The 27,246-nt window shown below is 40.4% G+C and overlaps 1 protein-coding gene across 3 annotated transcripts in view; it reads left to right on the top strand.

Moving 5' to 3' along the window:
• Positions 1-27,246, top strand: part of LOC129695710 (dual specificity protein phosphatase CDC14A-like) — a 114,196-nt gene that overhangs the window by 14,367 nt on the left and 72,583 nt on the right. For 2 of the 3 annotated variants that reach the window (XR_008723216.1, XM_055632901.1), the window contains exons 2-4: positions 11,057-11,147; positions 11,539-11,614; positions 17,578-17,670. Coding sequence is in view for 2 of the 3 variants with exons in the window: in XM_055632901.1 (XP_055488876.1) it covers positions 11,057-11,147; positions 11,539-11,614; positions 17,578-17,670 (260 nt within the window). In the remaining variant the exon portion in view is untranslated. Of the gene's footprint in view, positions 1-10,424; positions 10,799-11,056; positions 11,148-11,538; positions 11,615-17,577; positions 17,671-27,246 lie in introns of those variants that run through there. The other variant, XM_055632902.1, reaches the window with a different exon arrangement.

Raw genomic sequence — 27,246 nt, forward strand, 5'->3', positions numbered from 1 at the left:
TGGAGCGCTATTGCGGAGTGGAGCGAGCGATGCCTTGCCTGGGTCGCCGCGCTGGATCGACGCGCTGGAGCTCCGGTGAGCTGTGACCGCCGGGTTTAACACCACCGGGCTGCGGGTCTGCAGAGCGGAGCAGGCGGCGCCGACTTCAACATCGGGAGCCTGGGAGCTCCAAACCGGCGCGGCCTTGTCGGCTTCGGAAGCCGCGGTCTCCGGTAAGGAAGCGGCCATTCCAGGTGGCCCAGCCACTGAGAGGACTCTCCCGACGCCGGGGCAACAGCACCCGGCCAGAACGGCCAGGAACATCGGGCCTCCGTAGAGGCAATAGCGGAGGCCTCAATAGGCCTGACTTTGGTAGAACTGGGGATGGGGACTGGACATTGTGCCTTCCCCCACAGTGGTAACCATTGTGGGGGATGATTTTTTGTGTGTAAGTGATTATGTTAGTTTGTGTCCAAGATGGCTGTCGGAAGGGAGAGTGTACACTGGCGGGGCTTAGCTGCCGCTGCTCTCTCATCACATTGTGTTTTTGATTTTTTTGTCTTTGGATCAAATTCTGTCTTTAATTTGTGTACTGGTGATGTCTTTATTATTTATTTTACTCCAATTATATGTTTTTTTACTCTTGTTAAATTCTGTAAGGTGTCCTTGAGACTTTTGAAAGGCACACACAAATAAAATTTATTATTATTATTATTATTATTATTATTATTAGAGAGAATGGGGAGGAATGGGTGGGTCAAGTGGAATATATCAAATAGGTTGAGACCAAATGAGGTACCGGAGCAGTTAGAGTAGTAGTTAGGGTTTGATGCTGCTGGTTTATCTTGCAAGGCCATGAGACATGTCCAACAGGCCAGACTAAATGGATGGAAAAGGAAAATCTGAGAAAAGATGATGACACGCAGAATAGCCATTTCTGATATGAAAAGAAAGATAGTGACAAAGACTGTTCCACATGTCCCACAAAACGCCAGTTAGCCTGGGCTCATGTGAATGCTCATGCTTATATCATTGATCCAAACAAATGAGCTTGGTTCAAGAAGTTGTTTAATCTGAGGTCACGTTCAGCCAAGTGAATGACTGTGTTGGAGGAGGGGAACTTGAGGACCTCTGTTCAAGGAAGAAGCGGAGAGCTCTCTGGCCATTTGGGTATGGAATGGAGATGTAAATGAATTAGTACACCCATGGTGCGGATAAACCATTTGGGATCAAGGAACTGGAGATTGTTAAAATGTCATGAATATTAGTGAGAAAGAATTCCAATGGGAGAAAGGATGGAGTCAAACCAGAAAGAAAGTAATTTGGTGGGGCATGAGCAGGCTGAAACAATGGGGGTGCATATCTGAAATGTGCATGTACAGGTGTCAGAGGTTATGGGGAGAAGGCAGGAGAATGGGCTAGGAGGGAGATATAGATTAGCCCTGATTGAATGGTGGTGTAGACTTGATGGGCCAAATAATTCTACTCCTATCATTTATGATCTCATGATTGAACCCATTTCGATATAACAATGATAAAGCAATTTTTCTGTGACACCTTGCGAACAATAACATGGGAGCTCTGTTGATGTTTTAATAAAAGACATTGCTTTTTGTTGAAAATTATTTATCAGCTTCAATGGTTTCAACTTGGAATCAACTATTGTGTTTGGATATTTTCCCAACAATTTTGCCCAGGGGTGTTCTTGACATTTTCATGAACTCAGGCTTGAAGGGATATTGTTGATCACCAGGGATCATGCCGGATGCTCACTTATCAAGCCAATGTTTACAAGCTATATCAACTTGTCATACTTATTTATAGGCTGAGTAATATTGAGCCTGGGGAACCCACTCTGTTAACTTCCCTCCCTTCAAACATTCCTTCTTCCCCTCTTGAAACTTAACTTCTTCACCCACCAAACGCGCTCCTTAGTGGCCTTACTCCTGGTCCTACCCCATTGCCAATGCCTCTGTCCCCAATTATAACTCTCTGATCATCCTCTAACTCTGTTCCCCAGCCCCAAACATTGGGCCGAGATTGGACTATCTTTTCTTCCGTGCCACTTCTCCAGTCCCAGCCATTGACTTTCCTGATGATCTCCTTCATGTACCCTACAATGGCACTGTGATGAAAGGTAGTGTGTAGATGCCACTGAGTTGCCCAATTTATTGGTGTTCAGGTGCTGCTGAAGTTTGCTGCAATGTTTTCCAAACCAAAATGACCCATTGTACACCTCCTACTGTGCCAATCATTTTCTACATCAGTGTGGGCTAATACACTGCAATGACAACCTTCTATTAATGGTGAACACAGTATTTTTTAAAACATTATAAAAGAGAGTGAACAAGAAAATAAGGAATAATGGACAATTAATCTTGCCATCATGAGGAAAGAATATAAACATACTCACTATTTTAACGTAGTCTCTACTAGGTTTTGGTCCATTCATATCAGACAAGAACTGTCAGCACATGATGTCAGTGGTTCTCTCAGAATGCTGCTGATGTGGGAGAATTACATACCAATTAAATACTGCTCTATATTGTGCCTGTTTCTGTGCAGAATATTGTTTTTGATCAACATTATGACCAGCCCAGATGGTGATACACACCAGTGAATTTTCACATTATGCCGTAACAACAATTTTCGTAGCATAGCTTTTGTAAACAAGTGGACCGAGAAATTGATTTATACGTAATTTAAGGTTTTAGAGGCTTTGGAGAGGAAGGAGCAAGTTGATGTTATAAATACTCATTGCAACATATATTTTCCTCACCATCATAAAACATTGTTTACATCAATATAATTACATTGCAAATATGATTTTTCTTTCTGCCCAACCAGCGAATCTCATCTCCTAAGAACAAAATTACATTCAACACTGAATTCTCAGACTTGCAAGAAAAATATGAGTTACAATATATCCCCTTTAGAAGGATCATACACTGATTTAATATCAATTTGTATTAAAATTGAAATGCAGGTGAAAAATTATGATCAGTTATTGTTAAAAAGCATTTTATCTTGAGATGCTATTAGATTTTATCTGCCCGCCTGGCCTATCAGTTGAAATGTTTATGAGTTGAACAGATGGCTTCAGTGGCATGACCCACTTCTGATGTTTACAAAATTATTGATGTGGATTTGGACTGTTGAAATGAATTTAAAATTCTACAATTAATTATTTTTTGTAGTTAGAGTTGTTTTCCAGTTGCAAATTTCACGCAGTTGGATCCTACAAACACCAGTTTGCTGATGATCAAATATTCAATTCTTGTGATGTTTATTAAGATATAATTTTTGTCCTGAACACCAGAAAAACTGCTCCAGTTTCATTTATCATTCACTTTAGGTGAACAGAACCTGAAATGAATATCTCATTCATAAATAGCAGAGTACTCAACACAGTGAAGTACCAGAGTCTTAACCTAGTTTAACCCTACATTTCTGGCATAATGGCTTCAAATCACAACATCTGACTACTGACAAACAGCTGAAAGGTATACATCCAAATTTTAAATGATTTGCCGTTGTATATATTTTGAAACAAACAGAAAACATGTTAGTAAACTCATTTTCTATGGAGAACGGTGCTCCTTGTCTGCATTGTTGTTATCAATAAATGAATACATTGTATTAATTTTGTTCTCCAGCAAGTTTCTCCAGGTATTAAAGGACATTTGTTTGATTTTATTGTAACATTGTAGAACATTGAAAAGGAATTGTAAATTTTAAATGGAGGAGCTAGTAAAAAGAACAGGAGCTAGTAAAAAGAACAAGAAAGCAAACGAAAATTCAATTTTATTGAAAAGTAAAATAGTCCAAACAAATATAACAACTTTAGGGCAAAAGAGAGATACAGGTTGGCAATAGGCCTTTCGCCCTCTAAGTGCGTGTGAACCATCAAGCACTCATTTTTACACTTATCTGACCTAGCCCACTTTATTCTCCCCATGTTCCCATTAAAATTTGTCAGATTTACCACTAAGATAATGCACTAGGGGCAATTTACAGCAGTCAATTAACGTATCAACCTGCACATCTTTGGGATGTGGGAGGAAATCAGAACGCTCATAAGAAACCCATTACATCGGCAAGATCATGCATAGGTTAGGCGACTTTGTGAACTTCCGCTTGGTCTGCCTACGCCTGCTGGATCTCCTGGTTGTTAACCGTTTAATACTCCTTCCCATTCTCACACCAACCTGTCCTGGGTCTCATCCATTGCCAGACTGAGGACACACACAAACTGGAGAAACAGTACCTCATATTCAGTTTGGATAGCTTACAACCGAACAGTATGAACATTGAATTCTCCAGTTTTAGGTAACACCCCAACACCCTTTTGTATTCCCCTCTCTCACTTCCCTTTGTTCCATCCAGATGTGCACCCATTTCTCCCACCAGTCCACTCCCTTTCCCCTTCCCCATTCATCTCCTCCTCCACCTCCATCCCTTTGGTTCACATTTCATGTCTCCTCTCATTATCTTATAGCATTTTCATCTATTTTTCATCTGAAGTCATTGTCCATCCATCTGCCCATCAACCCCACTCCCCTCAACTGTATCCACCCATCACTTGCGAGGCTTTGCCCCACCACCACCCTGGCAGCTCTATCTCCCTCTTATTAGAACAATTAGCCTGAAGAAAGATTCCGACCAGAAACACCACCTATCCATGACCTCCAGTGGTATTCACTGACCCAATGAGTAACTCCAGGACAGTACTTTTTTTTTTGTAAGCATCTGCGATTCCTTGTGTCTATTGCTGTCCTGTAATTGATTGGAATCCTCCTCTGTAATAATTATACTCCATTCACTTCCTTTCCCACAAATTCTGCAACTTGATCTTGTCTGCAATTTTTTTATTCTGATTCCCAAGTCTATACTGTTTATATTATTTGTTCCAATAGCAATTGTGAATACCATATCCTCATCTTATGTTGGACATAATATCTTCAATTCCAGGATGCTATTGAGAGGTTTGCATCAACATGCTGTTCATTCTGTTACTTGTATCATAACTATATGTGTTCTGACTGTCATGAGTCTACTTCGTGGTATATTTCTGAAAGTGTGTTATTTCTATTGCATCGCCTTATCTATCCTATCTGTTTATGCTCCTAAGGATCAAAATACCTTGACTAAACATGACAATTTAAATCTGCGCTAACTATCTTATATCATTTCAGTTTTAATGTTTCTTTCTATTAACCTCTGAGTGATGATTCCATTATCTTCCCAATTGCCGATGTTAAGGTAATTGTTCTGCAGTTCCATGGACTGGTTCCATGCATTTAAAGTATAGATATTCCAGTTAATCATCTGGCACTTTACATTTCTATCTGTTTCACATTTATTTTATGATAGTGCTTCACAAATTTCTTCGATTGGGTAACATTGGTCCATTATCTATTTTCTGCCCCCTTTCTATCTAAATGTTTTTTTAAATGAAATCATCTGTGGATATTTTAACTTTTATTTTGGCCATTTGGCTTTGCTAAGCTGTGAGTTTATTCCATGGTGACTCTGTCCCCAACTTAATATTTTCTTTTGCTAATGCAGACGTTTGAGAACGCTCTTTTGTGAAAATTCCGTAATAATTTAACAAAGTTAAATTTAAATATCACAAGTGAAAGACACAATTATTATATGCCCTTTAAAATCAAAAGACTGCACAGAAGCAATGACAAAAGAAAGTTCAAGGCAGCAGCTGCTGGTGCGCTGGTGACGTTCACAAACCCTTTATACTTCACTGTAATATTCATTGCCCTGTTCAGATCAAATTATTGTTTTGTAACTAACTTCCTAAATCATGAATTAGAGATTATTTCCCATTGCGTAACATTTGTGTGCACTTGTCCAATTTAAAACTCACTGTTAAAGCTAATTGTTTAAGAAAGAACTGCAGATGCTGGAAAAATCGAAGGTAGACAAAAATGCTGGAGAAACTCAACGGGTGAGGCAGCATCTATGGAGCGAAGGAATAGGTGGCGTTTCGGGTCGAGACCCTTCTTCGGACTTAAAGCTGGTTAAACTTTGTGCCTAGCTTGTATAGTTTCCAAAAAGATGATCATGATTTAACAGCATCCATGTATGGAAGCTATTGGACATGAACTGCAAACAGTAAAACTAATAAATGTGGATGTATCAAGCGATCTGGGAGTTCCAGTATGCAAAACAAAAAATTACCATTTATAGGAAGTTATTGGGAAGCCTTTTAGCATTGATACTGGTGTATTATTGTCAAGTGTACTAAGATAGAGAGAAAAGCTTTTGTTTGGGTGCTATTCAGTCAGGTCAAATATGCGTGTGTACAATCAATCCATCCACACCTTTATTGTACGGGTTTGGAGTAGAAGAGCAAGGAGGTTTTGCTACACTTGTACAGGTCTTTGGCTAGATAACATTTCAAACAACATGAATTGTTTTGGTCTTCCCAGTAAAGAAAAGCATTTGAAACACCACAAAGATGCTTTTTATCCAGAACTTGGAAACATTGCACTTCTTCTTCAAATTAAAACGTATTTAAAGGAATCTTTTGGCGATCACAAGAACGACAACTGAATTGTTAAACTAATATTTATTCGGAAATTCACTCTTGAGTTTACAGGCTCTCTTGATACGTCTGGCCACAACTAGGGTGTTCCAGTATAGTGGCGTTGGCCAATGTGCAGTCTTAGCCCCCTCGAACGCCTTCTCCGCCTCCTTGGACCAGACCAGGTCCTTAGGCTAACCGGCCAGGCATTAGAACAATGGCTGCATAATGGCGGCTGCTGACGGGACGAATCGGTGATAGAAACTAACCATCCCGATAAACTCCTGCAGGCCCTTGACAGATAGGGGCCTCGGGAAGCGACGGAAAGCGTCGACCTTCTCGGGCAGTGGCTGCGCGCCATGGCAGGTAATGCTGTGACCCAAGAATGAAATGGAACACAACCCGAACTGGCACTTCGACTTCCCCTTGGATGTTTGGGACTGGGTATCGATCTGCTGTGGTTATCGTGTTTAAACACCTGTAATCACCGCAAGGTCTCCAACCCACGGACGCTTTGGCCACCATGTGCAGCGGGGAAGCCCCAAGGGCTATCCGACCATCGGACAATCCCCATGTCCTCCATAAGCTGGAACTCATCTCGTGCAATGCACAGTTTATCGGGCGGGAGGCAGCGCGCACGGGCGTGTACGGGTGGGCCCTTGGTGGGAATGTGTTGGACCACACCATGAGGGGGCGCGGCCCCGTCGAACCAGGGCGTAAGCAACCCTGGGAAGTCGGCTGCAAAAGGTTGCTGGATCTCAGCTACCTCGTCGGGTTGCTGTAGGGGCGTGGACGGATTGCACTGCTTGGCAAGGCACAGGTCCGACACATGGACCATGAGTCCGCATCGCACATTGACTAGCAGGGAGAACGCGTGCGAGAAATCGGCCCCCAGGATCGGTTGGGCGACGTCAGCAACGATAAACATCCACCTGTGCGGGCGAGGGTCGAAATTTAAGTCCAGGGTCCGCGTACCGTAAGTGCGAATGTCGCTCCCGTTAACGACCGAGAGGACGGGTCCTACCTTACCGACTCGAGTATCTCGGACGCTCGGAGGCAGAATGCTAACAATCGCACCAGAGCCCACCAGGAAATGGTGGCCGGAATGGCGATCACGGACGTAGAGGCGTTCGTTTGGGCCGATCGCGTTCGCCTCTATGGATGATCGGCCGAGGTACGAGCAGGGGTTCTGGTATCTTAGGGCTTCAGGTCCGTAGCATTGATGGTAGTAGACCACTGGAAGCGGCGATGCTTCTTCAGCGCTGGGCTTGGCTTCTTCTTCCTGCATGATCCACTTGTCTAACGACGGCTACACAGGTCGGGGTCACCAATTTGGCGGTCGCAAGAACGACAACTGAATTGTTAAACTAATTTTTATTCGGAAATTCATTCTTCAGTTTACAGGCTCTCTTGACACGTCTGGCCACAACGGTGGTCAGTGCTGAACTGCCTCGTGAAAACAAAACCGCGTGAAAACAAGCAGCCCCTCCCGAGTCACGTGACCGCGGCTTCCGAACGCTGGGTTCGATATCTGCGTGCACAAGCACGCGCCGCTACAATCTAGAGAAAATTTTGAAATGTCTACCACCTAGAACAACAGGCCATCCTTGGCACTAGGCATATCCTTGTGTAGCTTTAGTATAAACATCTCGGTTCGGAATTTATTGAAAAATCAATTGTCAGGATTGCTAGTTGTAAAGGGCATTCCTGCCTTGATGGCAGAGTGGCGTAACTTCATTGAACCCTGGAAACAGACGTTGCTCTCAAAGGAAAGGTGAATAAGGAATGTGGCATTTAGAAGACTGATACAGTGGATGATCCAATATTGTGGGGCCTGGAACTAAGCAGCATAATCTGCTGTTTAGGGCTAACACGTGTTCGTTCTCAGCTTGGAAACGTCTGTAGCCTCCATCCCAAAGGGAAGTAATTGCATACTGCAAGGCAGACCAATAGATTGTGTGGACACCGAAGAACTCAAATGACTAGCCAGAAACATAACGTAGGTATGTTACAATACTAACCTTCAGCGGCGCTGCAATTCTGCCAGTGGCTGTGTGCGTGATTTTGGCGCGTTTGGGGGGGGGTGGGGGGGGGGGGTGGGGGCGGGGTTAAAACACAGTTTATTTCCGACCTGGTCCTGGATAATATTTTGTTGGAGTGCATGTTTTTGCTGAAGAATCGTTCCGACGGCCGGTCTGTGTGTTTTTAAAAAAAAATTTGCCCAACAAGTTAATCGCTGGTGTGATTTTAAAATCAGCTTCTGAAGCCGTCAACGCCGACAACGGGGACGGATTTTACGTAGGGGACAGGTAAAAGAAAGTAGTTTATTTTTATGTATAAAAGTGTTTCTTAAGATGCATTTAATTCACATTTTAAGTAGCGAAACGGTGATTTTTTTCCCCCGAATGAACAGGCAGTGTTTTGGCTGCCAACACGGGTTTAAATCCACTGCAACCGCAACATTCCAATTGATCGCGTTCCAGAAAAACCCACTCGCATGGCCATTAATTTACAGGTATTAAACATTAAATTCCTTCCATTTGGCCTATAAACCCATGACAATGAGATTTAAAAATTATGTTATATTGTGAATTCTTGTGTGAATGTTATTTGGACACTTAGGCTATTTAAAAATGGTAATCTATTCTTAAGAAATGGATAGATGTTTAGATCTAGTAATTGAATTTCGTAATTAGCTACAATTAGGTAACTAACTAATTATATGCTTTTATTTCAAGTAATCTAAGTAAGATTGTTTCATATTTGTTTCAGAATGCTTCAATCTATAATAACTGAAAATGTTTTTCAGTTCTCTTAATTTTTAAGAAAGTTATGGGGTTTTGACTGTTCTCGATCACAGCTTTTGTGTTAAGTCAATGAAAAAGCAATAGGGAACAATATGCTAATTTCCGAGTAAGAAAATGGCCATAACGTTTTTAATACTGAAGATATGAAAGTGAATTCGGTGTCAAATTAAACTTCTTTTTGTGCTTTATATGGTGGGATAAATTACAGACTTAATTTTTTTCATTTCAAAATTTTGTAACATTGCTATGGAGAAACTGCGCTTATTTACTGAATATACAAGATCCAATAAGGTCCACCATAACTTATTTTTTGCCTTTATTGAATTCTAAACGTTGCTCCTTATATACACAATCCCATGTCTTCAAGAAATCTCGAAATAAGAGCAATGATTTTAATGTAGAACCATTGAGATGCCGCCTCATTGTGAAAGACAATCATTCAGCACTCTAGGTCTTTCACCCAACAATCAGTCTGAAGAAGGGTTTCGGCCCGAAACGTCACCTATTTCCTTCGCTCCATAGATGCTGCTGCACCCGCTGAGTTTCTCCAGCATCTTTGTATACCCTCGATTTTCCAGCATCTGCAGTTCCTTCTTGAACACAATAAATGTTCTCTGTTGTTCAAGGAGGAACTGCGTTTTCGCAGGGGTTCGGCCCGAAACGGTACCTATCACCTTCGCTCCATAGATGCTGCTGCACCCGCTGAGTTTCTCCAGCATTTTTGTGCACAATAAACGTTCTCTTCTCGATGCCACCGGTTTGTTAAATGTCGACAGGGTTCAATCATTAGTTCTGATCATCTGCAAATCTCCATTTGAAATGAAACAAAGGTAAACCCTCATGTTCGCTACTATTCCCTCTTCGGTGTGAGCGGGTGATCGCTGGTTGGCGTGGACTCGGCGGGCCTGTTTCCAAACCGTATCTCTAAACTAAGCTAAAGTAAACAAGAAACTTGCCTCGGCTTTCTGTGCAGCAATTCCACTGGCGTGAAGTTCCGCAATGGAACTGAAACAGACCAGATTGGTTTCCTTTGGTAAGCACCAGGGCTTGCTTCCAATGGGCGGGTTGGTATTCTATCAGACGCTACCTCCCCTTGCAAAGGGGGGCGGGCACGTCTCTGATAGACGGGCAGGAGTGTAAAACTGTTTGACTTTTGGACTTTAGCGGCGATGGGACCATTTTAAACAAACCCGCGACTTTATCTAATCTTTTTTTCTGTACTGCAGTGCCTCGTGTTGTATTGTTTTATCCCGCAGAATGAAATGGCATCAAAGTTGACCTTGGACGAGTCCTCTGTGTATTATCGACGTTTTCCTTTTTTTAGCGTGTCTGACGGGGCTTGTACTTAAGTGTGTCTCTGCAGCCAGAAACGAGCGAGCCAGAAACTTTTGCTCAGTTTTGTTTCGATTTTCTCTAAGTTGGGGAATGGCGAATGGAGAGGAGCTTCTTAATGCAGCAGAGTTTATAAAAGGTGGGACATTGATCTATTTTTAAATGTGTGAAATTGACTTGCAGCTTCCTGCTCCGTAAACTCGTGCAAACATTTTAGGTGTGGCGGTTTAAAATTTTAAATGGCTGGGAGTTTAAATGGCTAGCAGCCTATCGCAATGCGTCTAAACGACTGCGATCCCTGTACTGGAAGAAAAACTGTGTTTACAATCTGGTGTTTACTACTTGTTTTTAAAACATAATGGGCAATTTTACTTATAATCTTTCCATTGTTTTTCAGATCGTCTGTATTTTGCTATTCTTCGACATAAACCTAAAAACACCACAAACACGCACTACTTTAGCGTTGACGATGAACTTGTGTATGAAAAGTGAGTTGGAGCCACCAATTTAGACTTTCATTTTCAATTTCCGGTAAACTGTTGAAAATATTACTACGTCTGTCAGAGCAATGCTTAATGACTGAAGAGTCTGTGTTGTAATTAATGTTTAAACGTTAACGGAAATACATTTGTTATTTAAAAAACATGTTGAAGATTTTTAGTTTCAGTAATAAAATGGACTGTCGATTCTTTTTTTGCATGGGTTGAATGTTTATTGATACATCTGATTGACCAGATTGGTCATAACGTTTTAAAGTGGTGGGGCCCAACGTGTCTTTTTCATTGTTGGATACAAAAAAAGGGTTTAGTCTTGATGTCGGTCAACCTGATCAGGAACTTCTCGGTTAAATATCAGGCCTTTTTCATGTTTGTTTTCTAGTTTCTATGCAGATTTTGGACCTCTGAACATGGCCATGTTATTCAGATACTGCTGCAAGCTAAACAAAAAAATTAAAGTAAGTAAATATTTTTTTTTATCCTAAGTGTTTTAAAACAAATACTAGAAAACAGTTTTGTCAATATTCAGTAATCCCCTGTAAATATGATAGATCCATCCTTCTAAAATTCACAAATCAATCCCAAAGAAACATGAAATGGGGGGGGGGGGGGGAAACTCGCTCATACGGAATTTATACGGAGACAAAACACAAAATATATACAGAGAATTGAACAAGGTTCACAAGTTGCCAGTTCAGAATGGGAGATCACTTAAAGGACTTGCTTTAGAAGCTGACAAGGCAATCTCTTCTAATGTTATTAATACTATGATAATTTTTCAAACAATGTAACATCCATTTCTAGTTAATTAAAACAACAACCTTTTCTCTTCTACATAATATAATCAGAGTTCCCTTGCATATAGATGACAAACCCAGAGGGGCCTAAGACTTCGTATTAGCAATACATCTCCATTTATAACATGAAATTCAATGGGGGGGAAAAAAAGAGTTTGCATTATGGAAAATTGCACAAAGCATCCCTTCTGTGATGCAGGGATACACTGTAGCTGATGTGCTTAAATAGGGACATTTAGATGCAGATCCATGGGATTTACAGTAGCAATTCTCAAGTTAGATCTTGGTGTGAAGTATTCCAAAAACATAATCGATTTTTGTTTTGATTAATGATTATCCAAAAGACTGATTTCTGAACAAACTACGTTTCTTTTTTGCAACCACTGAGTAGGCTTGAAATTTCATGACGAGTGATTAGATTTCTTAGTTTAATATGAAAAAAAGATTTGTACAGTGGGATTTGGAATGGCGGGACGGAAATTACAATGAGATCTTGTAATCTGAAGAAGGGTCTCGACCTGAAACGTCACATATTCCTTCGCACCATAGATGCTGCCTCACCCGCTGAGTTTCTCCAGCATTTTTTATCTACCTTTGTAATATTGTCTATAACATTCAAACTCTTGAGGTAACATGAGACATGAAAGTAAAGAATATTACCATTTGGACATGGGTGATATTTATGGGAGGCATAGATGTCAATTCTCCATCTGAAAGGTATCAAGTGTGTCCTTGTACTTATATTTTAATTGGCAATTTCACAGTAAACATTTGTAATGGAAACAGCAAATGTAAATTTGTTCTTATTGCAAATGTATCATTGGCAAGTATTGTTAATAGCAGTGTCCATAATTTGAGTGTAGAATTGTATAAATTTTTCTCTGCGTTTAACTTGTTTTACTTAATCTTTTTGTTGCTTAGATTATTTGGAAATTGTTTGTCTGTTTCATGGGAATATGTTTCAGAAGAATGAGAGGAGATCTGATTGAAACATTAAAGGCTTGGTAGGTTTGGGGAGGATGTTTTCTTTTGCTGAAGAAAGTGGGACCAGGCAACATGGTTTCAGAATAAGGGTAGGCTGATTGGGACTGAGATGAGATATTCTTCACTCAGCGGGTGGTGAACCTGAGGAATTGTCTGTCCCCGATACTTGAGGAAGCAAGGTCGTGGCGTTCATATGAAAAAGAGTTCAATAGACGTCTGAGAATCAAGGGATGTGGGGATGATGCTGGGAAATGGCACTAAGACAAAAGTTCAACCATGACCTTAATAAATAATGGAGCAATCTCAAAGGACTGAACAACCTATTTCTGCTTCCATTTCTTATTCTTGTACAGTGCAAGCAGTATAGATTTTGCAAGATCTGTTTTAGTTAGATGGTCAGATGGTCTGCTGCCATCATTGGTTCTGTAAAGCTAATTTATCTGAAATGTCAACTCCACACATGTTGACTATTCCTCGCATTTATAGTCACTTTTAATTTTTGTTTTCAGATTTTCATTGGTAGTATTTTGCACTGAGTTTTGAGCATTTGTGTTCAAATTTGTCCTTCCAGTTTCTTTGTGTTTCCACAGTAGGACAGCTAGTGTCTGAAAATTGAATGCAAATGGAAATAAAAACTGATTTAAAAGTGGGCAGCATTTAAACATGTGGATATTGTATTTAAATTAGCTTCATATCCGGATCTCAACCCTGGGCATTTCATTGTTTCAATCTGTAGCTAAAGTTATTTTAAACTGATGCTTTGAAATGTTTCTTTCTGCTGCCCATGCCTTTTCCTCGTGGTTTCTGAGTAATTATTGTTAGAAACATAGAAAAATATGTAGGCCATTCGGCCCTTCGAGCCAGCACCGTCATTCAATAGGATCATGGCTGATCATCTAAAATCATTACCCCGTGCCTGCTTTTCCCCCATATTCTCCATATCCCTCGATCCCTTTAGCCCGAAGAGCTAAACCTCCACTGCCTTCTGTGGCAGGGAATTCCACAAATTCACAACTCTCTGGTTCTGTTATAAATAGTTATATATCGCTGGAACTGTTCAGAGTCCATTCACAAATAGGCAATTTTATTGAAAGCCTAAAGAACGTCATATTTTGCGGTATGCCATTAAGAACTGAAATCAGGCGAAATTTCATCACCGAGAGCGTGGGTGAAAACATTCTTCTTAATATCCACTTTAAACCTTCTGATCCTTGGCTATGATACGTTAAACCTGTGTCTCTAGCTTTAGTCTGCTTTTGGGAAAGTGTCTGATTCCATCTATGCTTCTTTCAATTTTGTATTCACTAATCATAATGAATGATGGGGCAGGTCATAAGCCAAAGGGCTTAATTCTGCTTCTATTATAAATGTTTACTTTGAAGGTCAGAGTGATGTGTGTTGGTGCAGAGAAAAATAGATTTTACCCTGCATTTTAATATGCAGTACAATCATTTGGTCTGCAATAATGCTCGAAATGGGAAATGTTTACATATCCCTCCCTGAAACGTTTCGCTTTGATTCCAATCTGATTTTTCTTCGTTTTTGGTCCAGACACCTTCCAATAAAAAAAATGCTTTAGTGGTGATGCTCTCCACAGACTGATTAGTAAATTTCATAAAGATTCAAACACCAATGTGTTTTGTGGAGACCTTCCGTTGCAAACATTTTGAGTTCCTGCCAACCAATAAATCTAAATTGTTCTAATTATTATAATCTTATCATTGTTCTGAATTAGTGTGAATAATTCAATCAACATTTTTTTTTAATTTTTTACTTTTTTGTATATTCCATCACCAGAGGGAATCAAAAGAATCCCTTTTAATTTTAAGCAGCGTACTTGGATCACTCATCCAGTGTCTAAACGTAAGGGAATAGAATAAGGGAAACAGAAGGGTCCCGACCCAAAATGTCACCTATCAATGTCCTCCAGGGATGCTGCCTGACCCGCTGAGTTATTCCAGCACTTTGTGCCTTTTTTTTCTTAAGGGAATACAAGCCACATTTATGCAACCTGTCCTTGTGTTTTATTTCTTCAAGACTGAAGAATCAACATTGAACCTACTAAGAGGCCAATTTATTCTTCGTGAAGTACAATCCACAGAAAGAACTAGATCGATACCAGATAGGGAAGTGTTCTTTCTTATTCCTTTGGGTCTTTTTGAACATCCCTGCTTTTTGAACGTCCTTGGTTTAAATATATTCAAGAGTCAAATGAAAATGAGATTCCCAGTTTGTTTAATTTATTTCCATTGCTCATAGCTCAGGAGAGCATGCTTCCCATCAGTCCTCATGAGTTTCGAGTTTGAGGTCACCTTAAACAATGAAGATATATAAGCCATTATGACAAAATTCTTTTGTTTTCAATTGTGTTTTCTTATTAATAACATTTCAAAAAGATGAGGTTAAATTTAAATGATATCCAACATTCAGCAAACACTAGAACAACGGACTTAAAAAAAAAAATTAAAAAATGTTTGCTAACTTGACATAGTTGCTCTAGTAAGCCCACATAGCCAATAGTTGATTAGAACTATTTCCTGTTTATCTTTGTGGTTAGAATGTAATTGTTTATGTGTAGGAAAAAAAGTCTGTGGTGTTAATGCATGGTGGCAATTTTAGATAATGCATCTATAACCAGTTTCAACAAACGGTTTAGTTATAGAATCGGTTGCGCTGGGAATTGAGCTCTTTAAATAAAAAATAAAAAACATAGAGCAAGCACAGAGAATGTCAGAAGCTATTATTTAATGATTGCTGGCAACAGTGACATTAAGTTCTAACTATTGAACATTGATAAGATATTGATATACACACCTGAGGGGCTCTGTTAGGGCAGATGTGAAGAGGCTTTCCCCTAACTGGAAAAGTTTGATCGAGGGACCTAGATCATGGAAGGAAGAATCATTTGTTCATCTGAGGTGGGAAGAGTTTATTTATGCAGATCATTCTAAATTGTTGGAATTGGCTACATCTTGGACTTGCTCATTGAATATACTCAAGGCTGAGATCAATGGGAAAATGGATTAAGAGCTAAGAATATGCTACAAAATTGCTGAATAGGAACGCCGCTTGGAGAACCCTGTGGCCAACTGCTTCTATTTTTCTTGCTGTGTAATTGGTCAATGGAGAGAACTAATTTTTCGCCCATTATATTTCCACATTATTTTCCATGTTACTCAACCTGACGTTAGTCATTGAAATTTGTTCAAAGTAAGACTTTCAAAAACTTGTTTATACACTTGTGGTATATTCCACAATAGCTTTAAATGTTGCCATTGTTCCCCCTGTGTGTCTGCTAATGTGTTTATTAAAATTAGAATAACATAAATAAAATACACACAAAATTGTGATGGGGAAAAGTGTAGTGAAGCTGGAATGGATAGGAAAATGCATTGTGCATGCAACACCAGTTTCATTTCACCCAGTGTACCTGTGTAATGGTGAGTGAGTGCAGATGAGTTGGGGAGGAAAAGGGGTAGGAGGAGTAAAGAATGGCAGAAATGTGTGTGTTGGTGTGTTTGCATGTGTGTTAGTGGAGGATCATGTTAGCAAGTGCTGCCGCACAAAAAAAACGATGTATTTCAAACATCTGTCAATGTTTCCATGATCATTTCCAATTTCCACATTAAATGGAAACCTGATTATATTACCTTGTCAGACTGTAATGGTGCCCTCTGGCCATGCATTGGGCCCACTGCTGAGGCTGGGAGGGAATTGGTACAAATACAGAAAAGGTTTACGAGTTCTAAATCTAGACATACAAGTATAGTGACAAAATATAGAAAGAATTTCTCACATAATTTGGGACAGAATTACATGTCGTGATCCTGTTAGTCTTGCTCTTGATGGTTGGCACAAATGTATTAACCTTCCAGATACCCTGCACATGTCAGCCACATATAGGGGTGGCACAATGGTGCAGCGGTAGAGTTGCTGCCTTACGGCACCAGGGGCCTGGGTTCGATCCTCGCTATGGGTGCTATCTGTACAGAATTGGTATGTTTATACTGTGACGCGTGGGTTTTCTCCTGGTGCTCCAGTTTCCTCCCGCATTCCAAAGAGATGCAGGTTTGTAGGCCAATTGGCTTCTGTAATTTGCCGCTAATGCATAGGATACAAAAGTGGTATAACCTAGAGCTATTTTAAGGGTGATCATTGGTTAGCACGATCTCGGTGAGCTGAAGGGCATGGTTCCATGCAGTCTCTAATCTAAACCAAATGTCAAGTACCCATCTACATTAATACCCATTTTTCTCGCTTTCCTTTCTCTCTGCCCTGCTGACATTCCTGCCATTGCATCCATACTCTGAGCCAATTTAAAGTGGCCAATTGACCTGCCAGCCAGGAGGAAACATGAGGGAAACGAGGGTTGTAGTGAGAATGTGCACAGATTACGTCCAATGTCAGGATTAAACCTGGAACCTAGAGTTGTTGGAGTCATGGTGCTCATGAGCGATTGGCTGATTTGACTAAAATACTTTATAACAATCAAGTTTTTAATAAGATCACTAAATACTTTGTCAACAGGAAGCAAAAGTGTCTCCAATATTATGTTTTATTAATTGGGAATAACTTCTGTCATTTATATCCATGCAGGATACTTTAAATAAAATTGTTCTCTTTATATTTTTGTGCTGTAGTCGTTTACCTTGGGAAGGAAGAAAATTGTTCACTATACAGGAAGTGATCAGAAGAAACAAGCAAATGCAGCTGTCCTTATTGGATCCTTTTCAGTAAGTGTTAAAAATGGGTAATCATCCCAGAGAATTTGTGGACTGCCCATGTTAGATTTTCTCTGTCTTGCAAAGTTCATTGAAATTTAATGATTGTATTAACTCAGGCAGTTGAGCATGGATATTGAGAGCAGTTGCTAATTCAGTGGAAAGATGTGCATATATCTGGTTGTTCTGATATGAATGAGGGAGAAATGTTTATAAATGTGGGGTTCTATGTTTTCCACAAGAAAAGGACAATTCTTCGCAAAAAGAATGTAGTGTTTGCAGAACTAGTCTCTGATTAAGCATTGAGAAGGAAAAACATTGTTACCAGCAGTCAATGGAATATACCATATTTATACCTAACAAATTAATTATTTGTTTATGCAGCATAATCCAAGGTCTTTGCTTTGTGGTGCTGAACTTTAGTAGGCTGTTGAATGAATAAGAGTAACAATGAACAGGCATTAGTTGTTTTTTGTGAACCTGCTTATGTTCCCAGTACTAAAATTATTGCTTTCCTGATGACATCTAAATTCTAATATTCTCTGATGTTATACCAATATTGATATATATATATCTATATCTATATCTATATCAATATTGGTATAACATCAGAGAATATTAGAATTTAGATGTCATCAGGAAAGCAATAATTTTAGTACTGGGAACATAAGCAGTAAAATTTCCATTTAATAAAAAAAAAATTAGAAGAAAGGCCAGTGACTGCAAGGGTATACATATCTATGTTTGAGTTTTAGCCTTGCAAACTTGCCAGGTCTCCCTGGTCCATCGGCCTCTTTCATCCATTGGTTGTCTTTGGGCTTTGAGCTCCACCTTTCTTCATATGAAAGTCCTGCCATCCCAGGAATCAGTCTGGTGAACCTTCTCTGTACTCCCTCTATGGCAAGAATGTCTTTCCTCAGATTAGGAAACCAAAACTGTACACAATACTCCAGGTGTGGTCTCACCAAGGCCCTGTACAACTGCAGTAGAACCTCCCTGCTCCTATACTCAAATCCTTTTGCTATGACTGCTAACATACCATTCGCTTTCTTCACTGCCTGCTGCACCTGCATGCCTACTTTCAATGACTAGTGTACCATGACACCCAGGTCTCGTTGCATCCCCCCCTTTTCCTAATCGGCCACCATTCAGATAATAGTCTACTTTCCTGTTCTTGCCACCAAAGTGGGTAACCTCACATTTATCCACATTATACTGCATCTGCCATGCATTTGCCCACTCACCCAACCTATCCAAGTCACCTTGCAGCCTCCTAGCATCCTCCTCACAGCTAACACTGCCCCCCAGCTTCATGTCATCCGTAAACTTGGAGATGTTGCATTCAATTCCCTCGTCCAAATCATTAATATATATTGTAAATAGCTGGAGTTCCAGAACTGAGCCTTGCGGTACCCCACTAGTCACTGCCTGCCATTCTGAAAAGGACCCGTTTACTCCTACTCTTTGCTTCCTGTCTGCCAGCCAGTTCTCTATCCACATCAATACTGAACCCCCAATACCGTGTACTTTAATGCCCCTGTCCCAATTAGTAAACCTGAATGGAAACCTCTTGAGACTTTGCGCCCCACCCAAGGTTTCCGTGCGGTTGCAGGTGGTTGCTGGAGGTTGCAGGTAGTGGAAGCAGGGAGGGAGACTGACAAAAACCTCCGGGAACCACACGGAAACCTTGGGTGGGGCGCAAAGTCTACAGAGGTTTCCGTTCAGGATTCCTAAATGGGACAGAGGCATTAGTTTGCATACTAATCTCTTATGTGGGACCTTGTCGAAAGCCTTCTGAAAGTCCAGATATAACACATACACTGGTTCTCCCTTATCCACTCTACTAGTTACATCTTATAGTTTCCACCCCACACTATTAGCCATCTGACCAATTTTTATATGAACTACAAACTTCCTAATCATATTCCCTGCACTTGTCCAATTTGAGTATGTAAAGATAGGACATAGTTCTGATCTTTATCAACCTTGCTGGTAATTAGTTTCCAGTCACAAAAACACATATTGGCCATCACATTATCCTTCTCCCACTGAGTCACCATTAGATTCAACTTGAGACTTCCCATTGAACTATTCTATGATCTGCCTACTTTGTGGGATGTTTCGAAAGCCTTACTCAGTGGACGCAACATCAAATGCAGGAGCCTCATCTTTCCTCTTTGTCACTGCCTCAAATGTTTTATGAGACTTAACTGTCCCTTTAACAAATCAGGAAGGCTGTTAAGGCTGATCATTTCCTGTAAAGTGAACAATTTTCTTCCTTCCCAAGGTAAATAACTACAGCACAAAAATACAAAGAGAACAATTTTATTTATTGACAATAAAATTGGAGATACTTTTGCTTCCTGTTGACAAAGTACTTAGTGAACATTAAAACTTGATTGCTATAAAGCATTTTAATCAAATCAGCCAAATGCCTATGAGCACCCAAAGGCAGTGAAAACCCTGAAACCCATTCTAGTTTCCCTGCTGGCATTTATGTTGAGTTCATTCAAATCGGCGTTCAGGACAAAATAATTCCAACACTATTTGTTCACTATTATCCACCATTATCTATTGTATTGGATTACAATGTGCATGTATATTTGTGTATGATTTTTGTGGGTGTTGGGGGAGGGGTTGAGGTCCTATACAGTGCCCTCCATTATGTTTGGGACAAAGACCCATCATTTATTTAATTGTCTCTGTACTTCACAATTTGAGATTTGTAATAGAAAAAAAATCACATGTGGTTAAAGGGCCGGTTGAGTTCTTCATTAGGATGGAGTGTGACATTGTTAATTTTGAAACAATGGTTCTGAACTTGAAGAAAGGTAACTTTGAGGGTATGAGACGTGAATTGGCCAAGATTGTCTGGCAATTAATTCTAAAAGGGCTGACGGTGGATATGCAATGGAAGACATTTAAAGACTGCATGGATGAACTACAAAAATTGTTCACCCCAGTTTGGCAAAAGAATAAATCAGGGAAGGCAGTGCATCCGTGGATAACAAGGGAAATCAGGGATAGTATCAAAGTGAAGGATGATGCGTACAAATTAGCCAGAAAAAGCAGCATACCGCATACTGGGAGAAATTCAGAGAACAGCAGAGGAGGACAAAGGGTCCTTAGGAAAGGAAAAATAGATTATGAAAGAAAACTGGCAGGGATCATAAAAACTGACTGCAAAAGTTTTTATAGATATGTGAAAAGAAAGAGATTAGGCCTGGAGTATTGCGTACAGTTTTGGTCTCCAAATCTGAGGAAGGACATTATTGCCATGGAGGGAGTACAGAGAAGGTTCACCAGACTGATTCCTGGGATGTCAGGACTGAGTTATGAAGAAAGACTGGATAGACTTGGTTTATACTCTCTAGAATGTAGGAGATTGAGAGGGGATCTTATAGAAACTTACAAAATTCTTAAGGGGTTGGACAGGCTAGATGCAGGAAGATTGTTCCCGATGTTGGGGAAGTCCAGGACAAGGGGTCACAGCTTAAGGATAAGTGGGAAATCCTTTAAAACCGAGATGAGAAAAACTTTTTTCACACAGAGTAGTTGAGGCCAGTTCATTGGCTATATTTAAGAGGGAGTTAGATGTGGCCCTTGTGGCTAAGGGGATCAGAGGGTATGGAGAGAAGGCAGGTACGGTATACTGAGTTGGATGATCAGCCATGATCATATTGAATGGCGGTGCAGGCTCGAAGGGCCGAATGGCCTACTCCTGCACCTAATTTCTATGTTTCTAAAGTGCACATTGTCAGATTTTATTAAAGGCCATTCTTATAATATGGCCCCTTGTCTGGACCTCGAGTCTGTAATAAAGTTTATTATTATTATTATTTTATACATTTTGGTTTTACCATGTAGAAATTATAGCTGTGTTTATACACAGTCCCCCCATTTCAGGGCACCATAATGTTTGGGACACATGGCTTCACAACAGTTTGTAATTGCTCAGGTGTGTTTAATTGCCTCCTTAATGTAGGTACAAGAGAGCTCTCAGCACCTAGTCTTTCCTCCAGTCTTTCCGTCACCTTTGGAAACGTTTATTGCTGTTTATCAACATGAGGACCAAAGTTGTGCCAATGAAATTCAAAGAAGCATTATGAGACTGAGAAACAAGAATAAAACTGTTAGAGACATCAGCCAAACCTTAGGCTTACCAAAATCAACTGTTTGGAACATCATTAGGAGAAAATAGCTTACAAATTGCAAAGGGACTGACAGGCCAAGGAAGATCTTCGCAACTGATGACAGAAGAATTCTCTCTATAATAAAGAAAAATCCACAAACACATGTCCGACAGATCAGGAACACTCTTCAGGAGTCAGCTGTGGATTTGTCAATGATCACTGTCCACAGAAGACTTCATGAAAAGATATACAGAGGCTACACTGCAAGATGCAAATCACTGGTTAGCCACAAAAATAGGATGGCCAGGTTACAGTTTGCCAAGAAGTACTTAAAAGAGCAACCAGAGTTCTGGAAAAAAGGTCTTGTGGACAGATGAGACGAAGATTAACTTATATCAGAGTGATGGCAAGAGCAAAGTATGGAGGAGACAACGAACTGCTCAAGATCCAAAGCATACCACCTGATCTGTGAAACACTTTGGTGGAGGTGTTATGGCCTGGGCATGTATGGCTGTTGAAGGTACTGGCTCACTTATCTTCTTTGATGATACAACTGCTGATGGTAGTAGCATAATGAATTCTGAAGTGTATAGACACATCCTACCTGCTCAAGTTCAAACAAATGCCTCAAAACTCATTGGCTGGCAGTTCATTCTCCAGCAAGACAATGATCCCAAACATACTGCTGAAACAAGAAAGGAGTTTTTCAAAGCTTAAAAACTGGTCAATTATTGAGTGGCCAAGTCAATCACCTGATCTGAACCCAATTGAGCATACCTTTTATATGCTGAAGAGAAAACTGAAGGGGATTAGCCCTCGAAACAAGCACAAGCTAAAGATGGCTGCAATACAGGCCTGGCAGAGCATCACCAGAGAAGACACCCAGTTACTGGTGATGTTCATGAATTGCAGACTTCAAGCAGTCATTGCATGCGAAGGATATGCAACAAAATACTAAACATGACTTATTTCATTTACATGACATTGCTTAGTTCAAAACATTATGGTGCCCTTCTTCTTCTACTTCTTCTTGCGTATGGCGTGCACAGCCTACAGTTGTAGACACCAAAACACTACATCTATTTGTTTGTGCACGTCGGGTTGATTGCTTTAGTCGAAACAGGGTGGACCACGTGAAAGTTGCAATCTCGCACTCCTATGGTGCCCTGAAGTGGGGGGACTATGTATAAGCACTGCTGTAATTTCTACATGGTGGAAACAAATTGTATAAAAATGGGCTTTATTAATCTGACAATGTGCACTTTAACCACATGTGATTTTCTTTTCTTCTATTACATATCTCAAATTGTGGAGTACAGAGGCAAATCAATAAATTGTGGGTCTTTGTCCCAAGCATTATGGAGGGGACTGTAGATGGATATTTTGATACAGAGCTTGCAGAGCATTTGAATAAATTGTTAACTAACAGACAGTTATTGTTCTTGTGTATTTTCAACATGGTAATCTATTGCCTTGTATACCAAAGGCATAATGGAATTAATGAAGCTAGAATAGCCATTGTATACATCTACTTATTTAAAGCAATTAATTGCAAACTTCAATTAAAAAAATTGGAAAGACAATACATAGCTGCTCTATCATCTCTAAGGAAGACGTTTGTAGCTCTGGATAGTGAATATGAATGGTTGTTATGGTGAGGGGAGGATTAGGCTTGGTTATGGTGACCTGGATGGTCATGTTGTGTATTGTCTCCAATTGAAATATTGAACCATAAATACAAGTAATCCACCTTTTGAAAAGAAGAAAAATGTAATTGAAATGGAGAAATGCAAAATGTTGTTTGAACTAGATGGAAAAAGTGACCACAGCAATTTTCCAGATGCCAAATCAGCACTTATGTTAGAGGATACAATAATGATACTACCTACTTTATAGGTTTTGGCTGCTGTCCAGGACAAGCTGGTTTCAGAGTCTGGAGAACTTAATTGAATTTGCTGACAGCTTGAAAAATCAGTCATAAATTGCTTTTTTTGTTTTAAATTTTAAAATACTGTGACTGATGTTTTCATTGTTGCAATATAAATTTAAAGAAATGGTGTTTAAAAATGTATGAAAAAGATGAAACTTAAATAGATGTAGGAAATAACATGGGCAGGATTTTAAATTACATAGGAAAGTAAAGTTGGTGCTTAGTTGGTCAAGAATAATAATGAGGGGAGTGCTGGAGTGGCGAATGTTAGCTTGCTTATTGTAAAATGAGTTGCCATAAGCTTAATAGTTGAGGGTTTGCAAGATTAATTGTATAATAAAGCTTTATTTCAGACACAGGTCCATATAACACATCATACAGTATAAGGAGATACAAAAAATACATTAAAAATTGCATATTAGCCTATAAGATATACAAGCTATTACACCAATGCCATCTTAGTCTAGAAGTGAATCTATAGCAGCTTTTCAGAGGGCTGACTAGGGCTTCAATTATGTGGTTCTCTGACTTGTCCAGGCGACACATAAAACTAAACATCAGCTGTCTTAAGAGTGCCTCAGGTTGGCACTCTAGTGGACACAAACAATTGACTGGCACTATGCCACCTAGGGACACGAAGCAGCAACCTCATTGCATCATTGTATGCTCCCTTGAGCCTCTGCATGCTCTTTTTCTTATAGTTAGACCACAATTGAGCAGTATATAACGGTGTGATATAGGTTCTGAACAAGGAACACTTCACAGAGTCAGAGCACATAGAAAACTTCCTTATAAGTATGTTAGCTTGAAAATAAATTTTACAGCGCTGTCGGTAGAGGTCTTTGTCATCCGTCCAGTCATCGGATATGACATGACCTAGGTATGATAAAGTTGCACATTATAGGTTACATGTAAGCAAAATAGAATATGGGCAGCTGATGGACTGGCGGGTCAGCATTCCACACAATTCTCACACAACCAGTAATATGGCACAACGAGTAGGGAGAGAATAAAATAGGTAAGAACTGCTGAATACTTTTTGGGGAAAATGTTAATTAAACAATTGATTTCTTGAAAAACTGTATCTACTGTAGTCTTGAATATATTTAATCCACTGCTCTGAAGCATGGAATTCCAAAGTTCCCATGATAATGGCCCTCACAGTATCCTGTCGAATCCCTTGAAATCCCTTGTTTCAATTAGATCACATCTTGTACTTCTAAACTCCAGAGAGACTCCTCCCATTCGACCCTATTTTTCCCCAGTAGCACTATCCCCACATTCCAAAATTAAGATTGGCGAGCCCACGCTGCATTTCATCTAAGATAAATACATCCTTCCTTAAATAAGACAACTAAAGCTGTATGCATTTATCCAGGTTAAATCCCTTTAGTCCTGGACAGTTGTAGCAAGAGTTCTTGTATTCTGTCTTTCTTGCATAGAAACATAGAAAATAGGTGCAGAAGGAGGCCATTTGGCCCTTCAAGCCAGCACCACCATTCACTGTGATCATGGCTGATTGTCCCCAATCAATAACCCGTGCCTGCCTTCTCCCCATATCCCTTGATTCCACTAGCCCCTAGAGCTCTATCTAACTCTTAAATCCATTCAGTGATTTGGCCTCCACTGCCCTCCGTGGCAGGGAATTCCACAAATTCACAACTTTCTGGGTGAAAATGTTTTTTCTCACCTCCGTCTTAAATGACCTCCCCTTTATTCTAAGACTGGCCCCTGGTTCTGGACTTGCCCAACATTTTTCCTGCATCTAGGTTGTCCAGTCCTTTTATAATTTTATACGTTTCTATAAGATCCCCCTCATCCTTCTAAACTCCAGTGAATACAAGCCCAGTCTTTTCAATCTTTCCTCATATGACAGTCCCACCATCCCAGGGCGTGTACCTGCACTGCCTCAATCAACTGTTCCCTTAAATTAGGAGACCCGTTGCAATACTCCAGATGTGGACACCCAGAAGGTCCTATACTGAAATCCTCTTGTTATGAAGGCCAACATTCCATTAGCTTTCTTCACCCTGCTGTACCTGCACGCCAACCAGTAACCGTTGTACAAGGATACCCAGGTCTCGCCGCACCTCCCCCTTACCTAACCTAACCCCATTGAGATAACAATCTGCCCCCTTGTTTTTGTCACCAAAGTGGACAACCTCACATTTATCTATATTATACTGCATCTGCCACGCATCTGCCCACTCACTTAACCTGTCCAGGTCACCCTGCAACCTCCTAACATCCTCTTCACAGTTCACACTGCCACCCAGCTTTGTGTCATCTGCAAACCTGCTAGTGTTGCTCATAATTCCCTCTTCCAAATCATTAATATATATGGTAAACAGTTGCGGCCCCAACACCGAGCCTTGCGGCACTCCACTCACCACTGCCTGCCATTCTGAAAAGGACCCGTTCACTCCTACTCTTTGCTTCCTGTCTGCCAACCAATTTTCTATCCACGTCAACACCCTACCCCACAATACCATGTGCTCTAATTTTAGTCACCGGTCACCCATGTGGGACCTTATCAAAGGCTTTCTGAAAGTCTAGATACACTACATCCACTGGCTCCCCTTCATCCATTTTACTTGTCACATCCTCAAAAAATTCCAGAAGATTAGTCAAGCATGATTTCCCTTTCATAAATCCATGTTGACTTGGACTAATCCTTTTACTACTATCCAAATGCTCCATTATTACCTCTTTAATAATTGACTGCAGCATCTTCCCCACCACCAAAGTCAGGCTAACTGATCTGTAATTTCCCGTTTTCTCTCTCGCTCCTTTCTTGAAAAGTGGGATAACATTAGCTATCCTCCAATCCCCAGGAACTCCTCCTGAATCTATTGAACATTGGAAAATTATCACCAATGCGTCCACTATTTCTAGAGCCACCCCCCTTAGGACCCTGGGATGCAGTCCATCAGGCCCCGGGGATTTATCATCCTTCAGTCCCATTAGCCTACCCAATACTATTTCTCGCCTAATGAAGATTTCTTTCAGTTCCTCTACCCCCTTAGATCCTCTGTCCTCCCGTACTTCTGGGAGATTGTTTGTGTCTTCCTTAGTGAAGACAGATCCGAAGTAGCTGTTCAACTTCTGCCATTTCCTTGTTTCACATAATAATTTCACCCGTGTCTGCCTTCAAGGGACCCACATTTGACTTTGCTATTCTTTTTCCCGTAACATATCTAAAGAAGCTTTTACTACCCTTCTTTACATTCCTGGCCAGCTTCCCCTCGTACTTCATCTTTTCAGCCCGTATTGCCCGTTTTGTTTCCTTCTGTTGTCCTATGAAAGTTTCCCAATCCTCTGGCTTCCGGCTACTCTTTGCTGTGTTATACATCTTTTCTTTTAGTTTTATTCTATCCCTAATTTCTCTTGTCAGTCACGGTTGCCTCCTACTCTCTTTAGAATCTTTCTTCCTTTTTGGAATTAAATGATCCTGCATCTTCCGGATTATGGCCAGAAATTCCTGCCACTGCTGTTCCACCGTCATTCCTGCTAGTATCCCTTTTC

The sequence above is a fragment of the Leucoraja erinacea genome, chromosome 3 (assembly GCF_028641065.1).
Source record: "Leucoraja erinacea ecotype New England chromosome 3, Leri_hhj_1, whole genome shotgun sequence".
Taxonomy (NCBI): Eukaryota; Metazoa; Chordata; class Chondrichthyes; order Rajiformes; family Rajidae; genus Leucoraja; species Leucoraja erinaceus.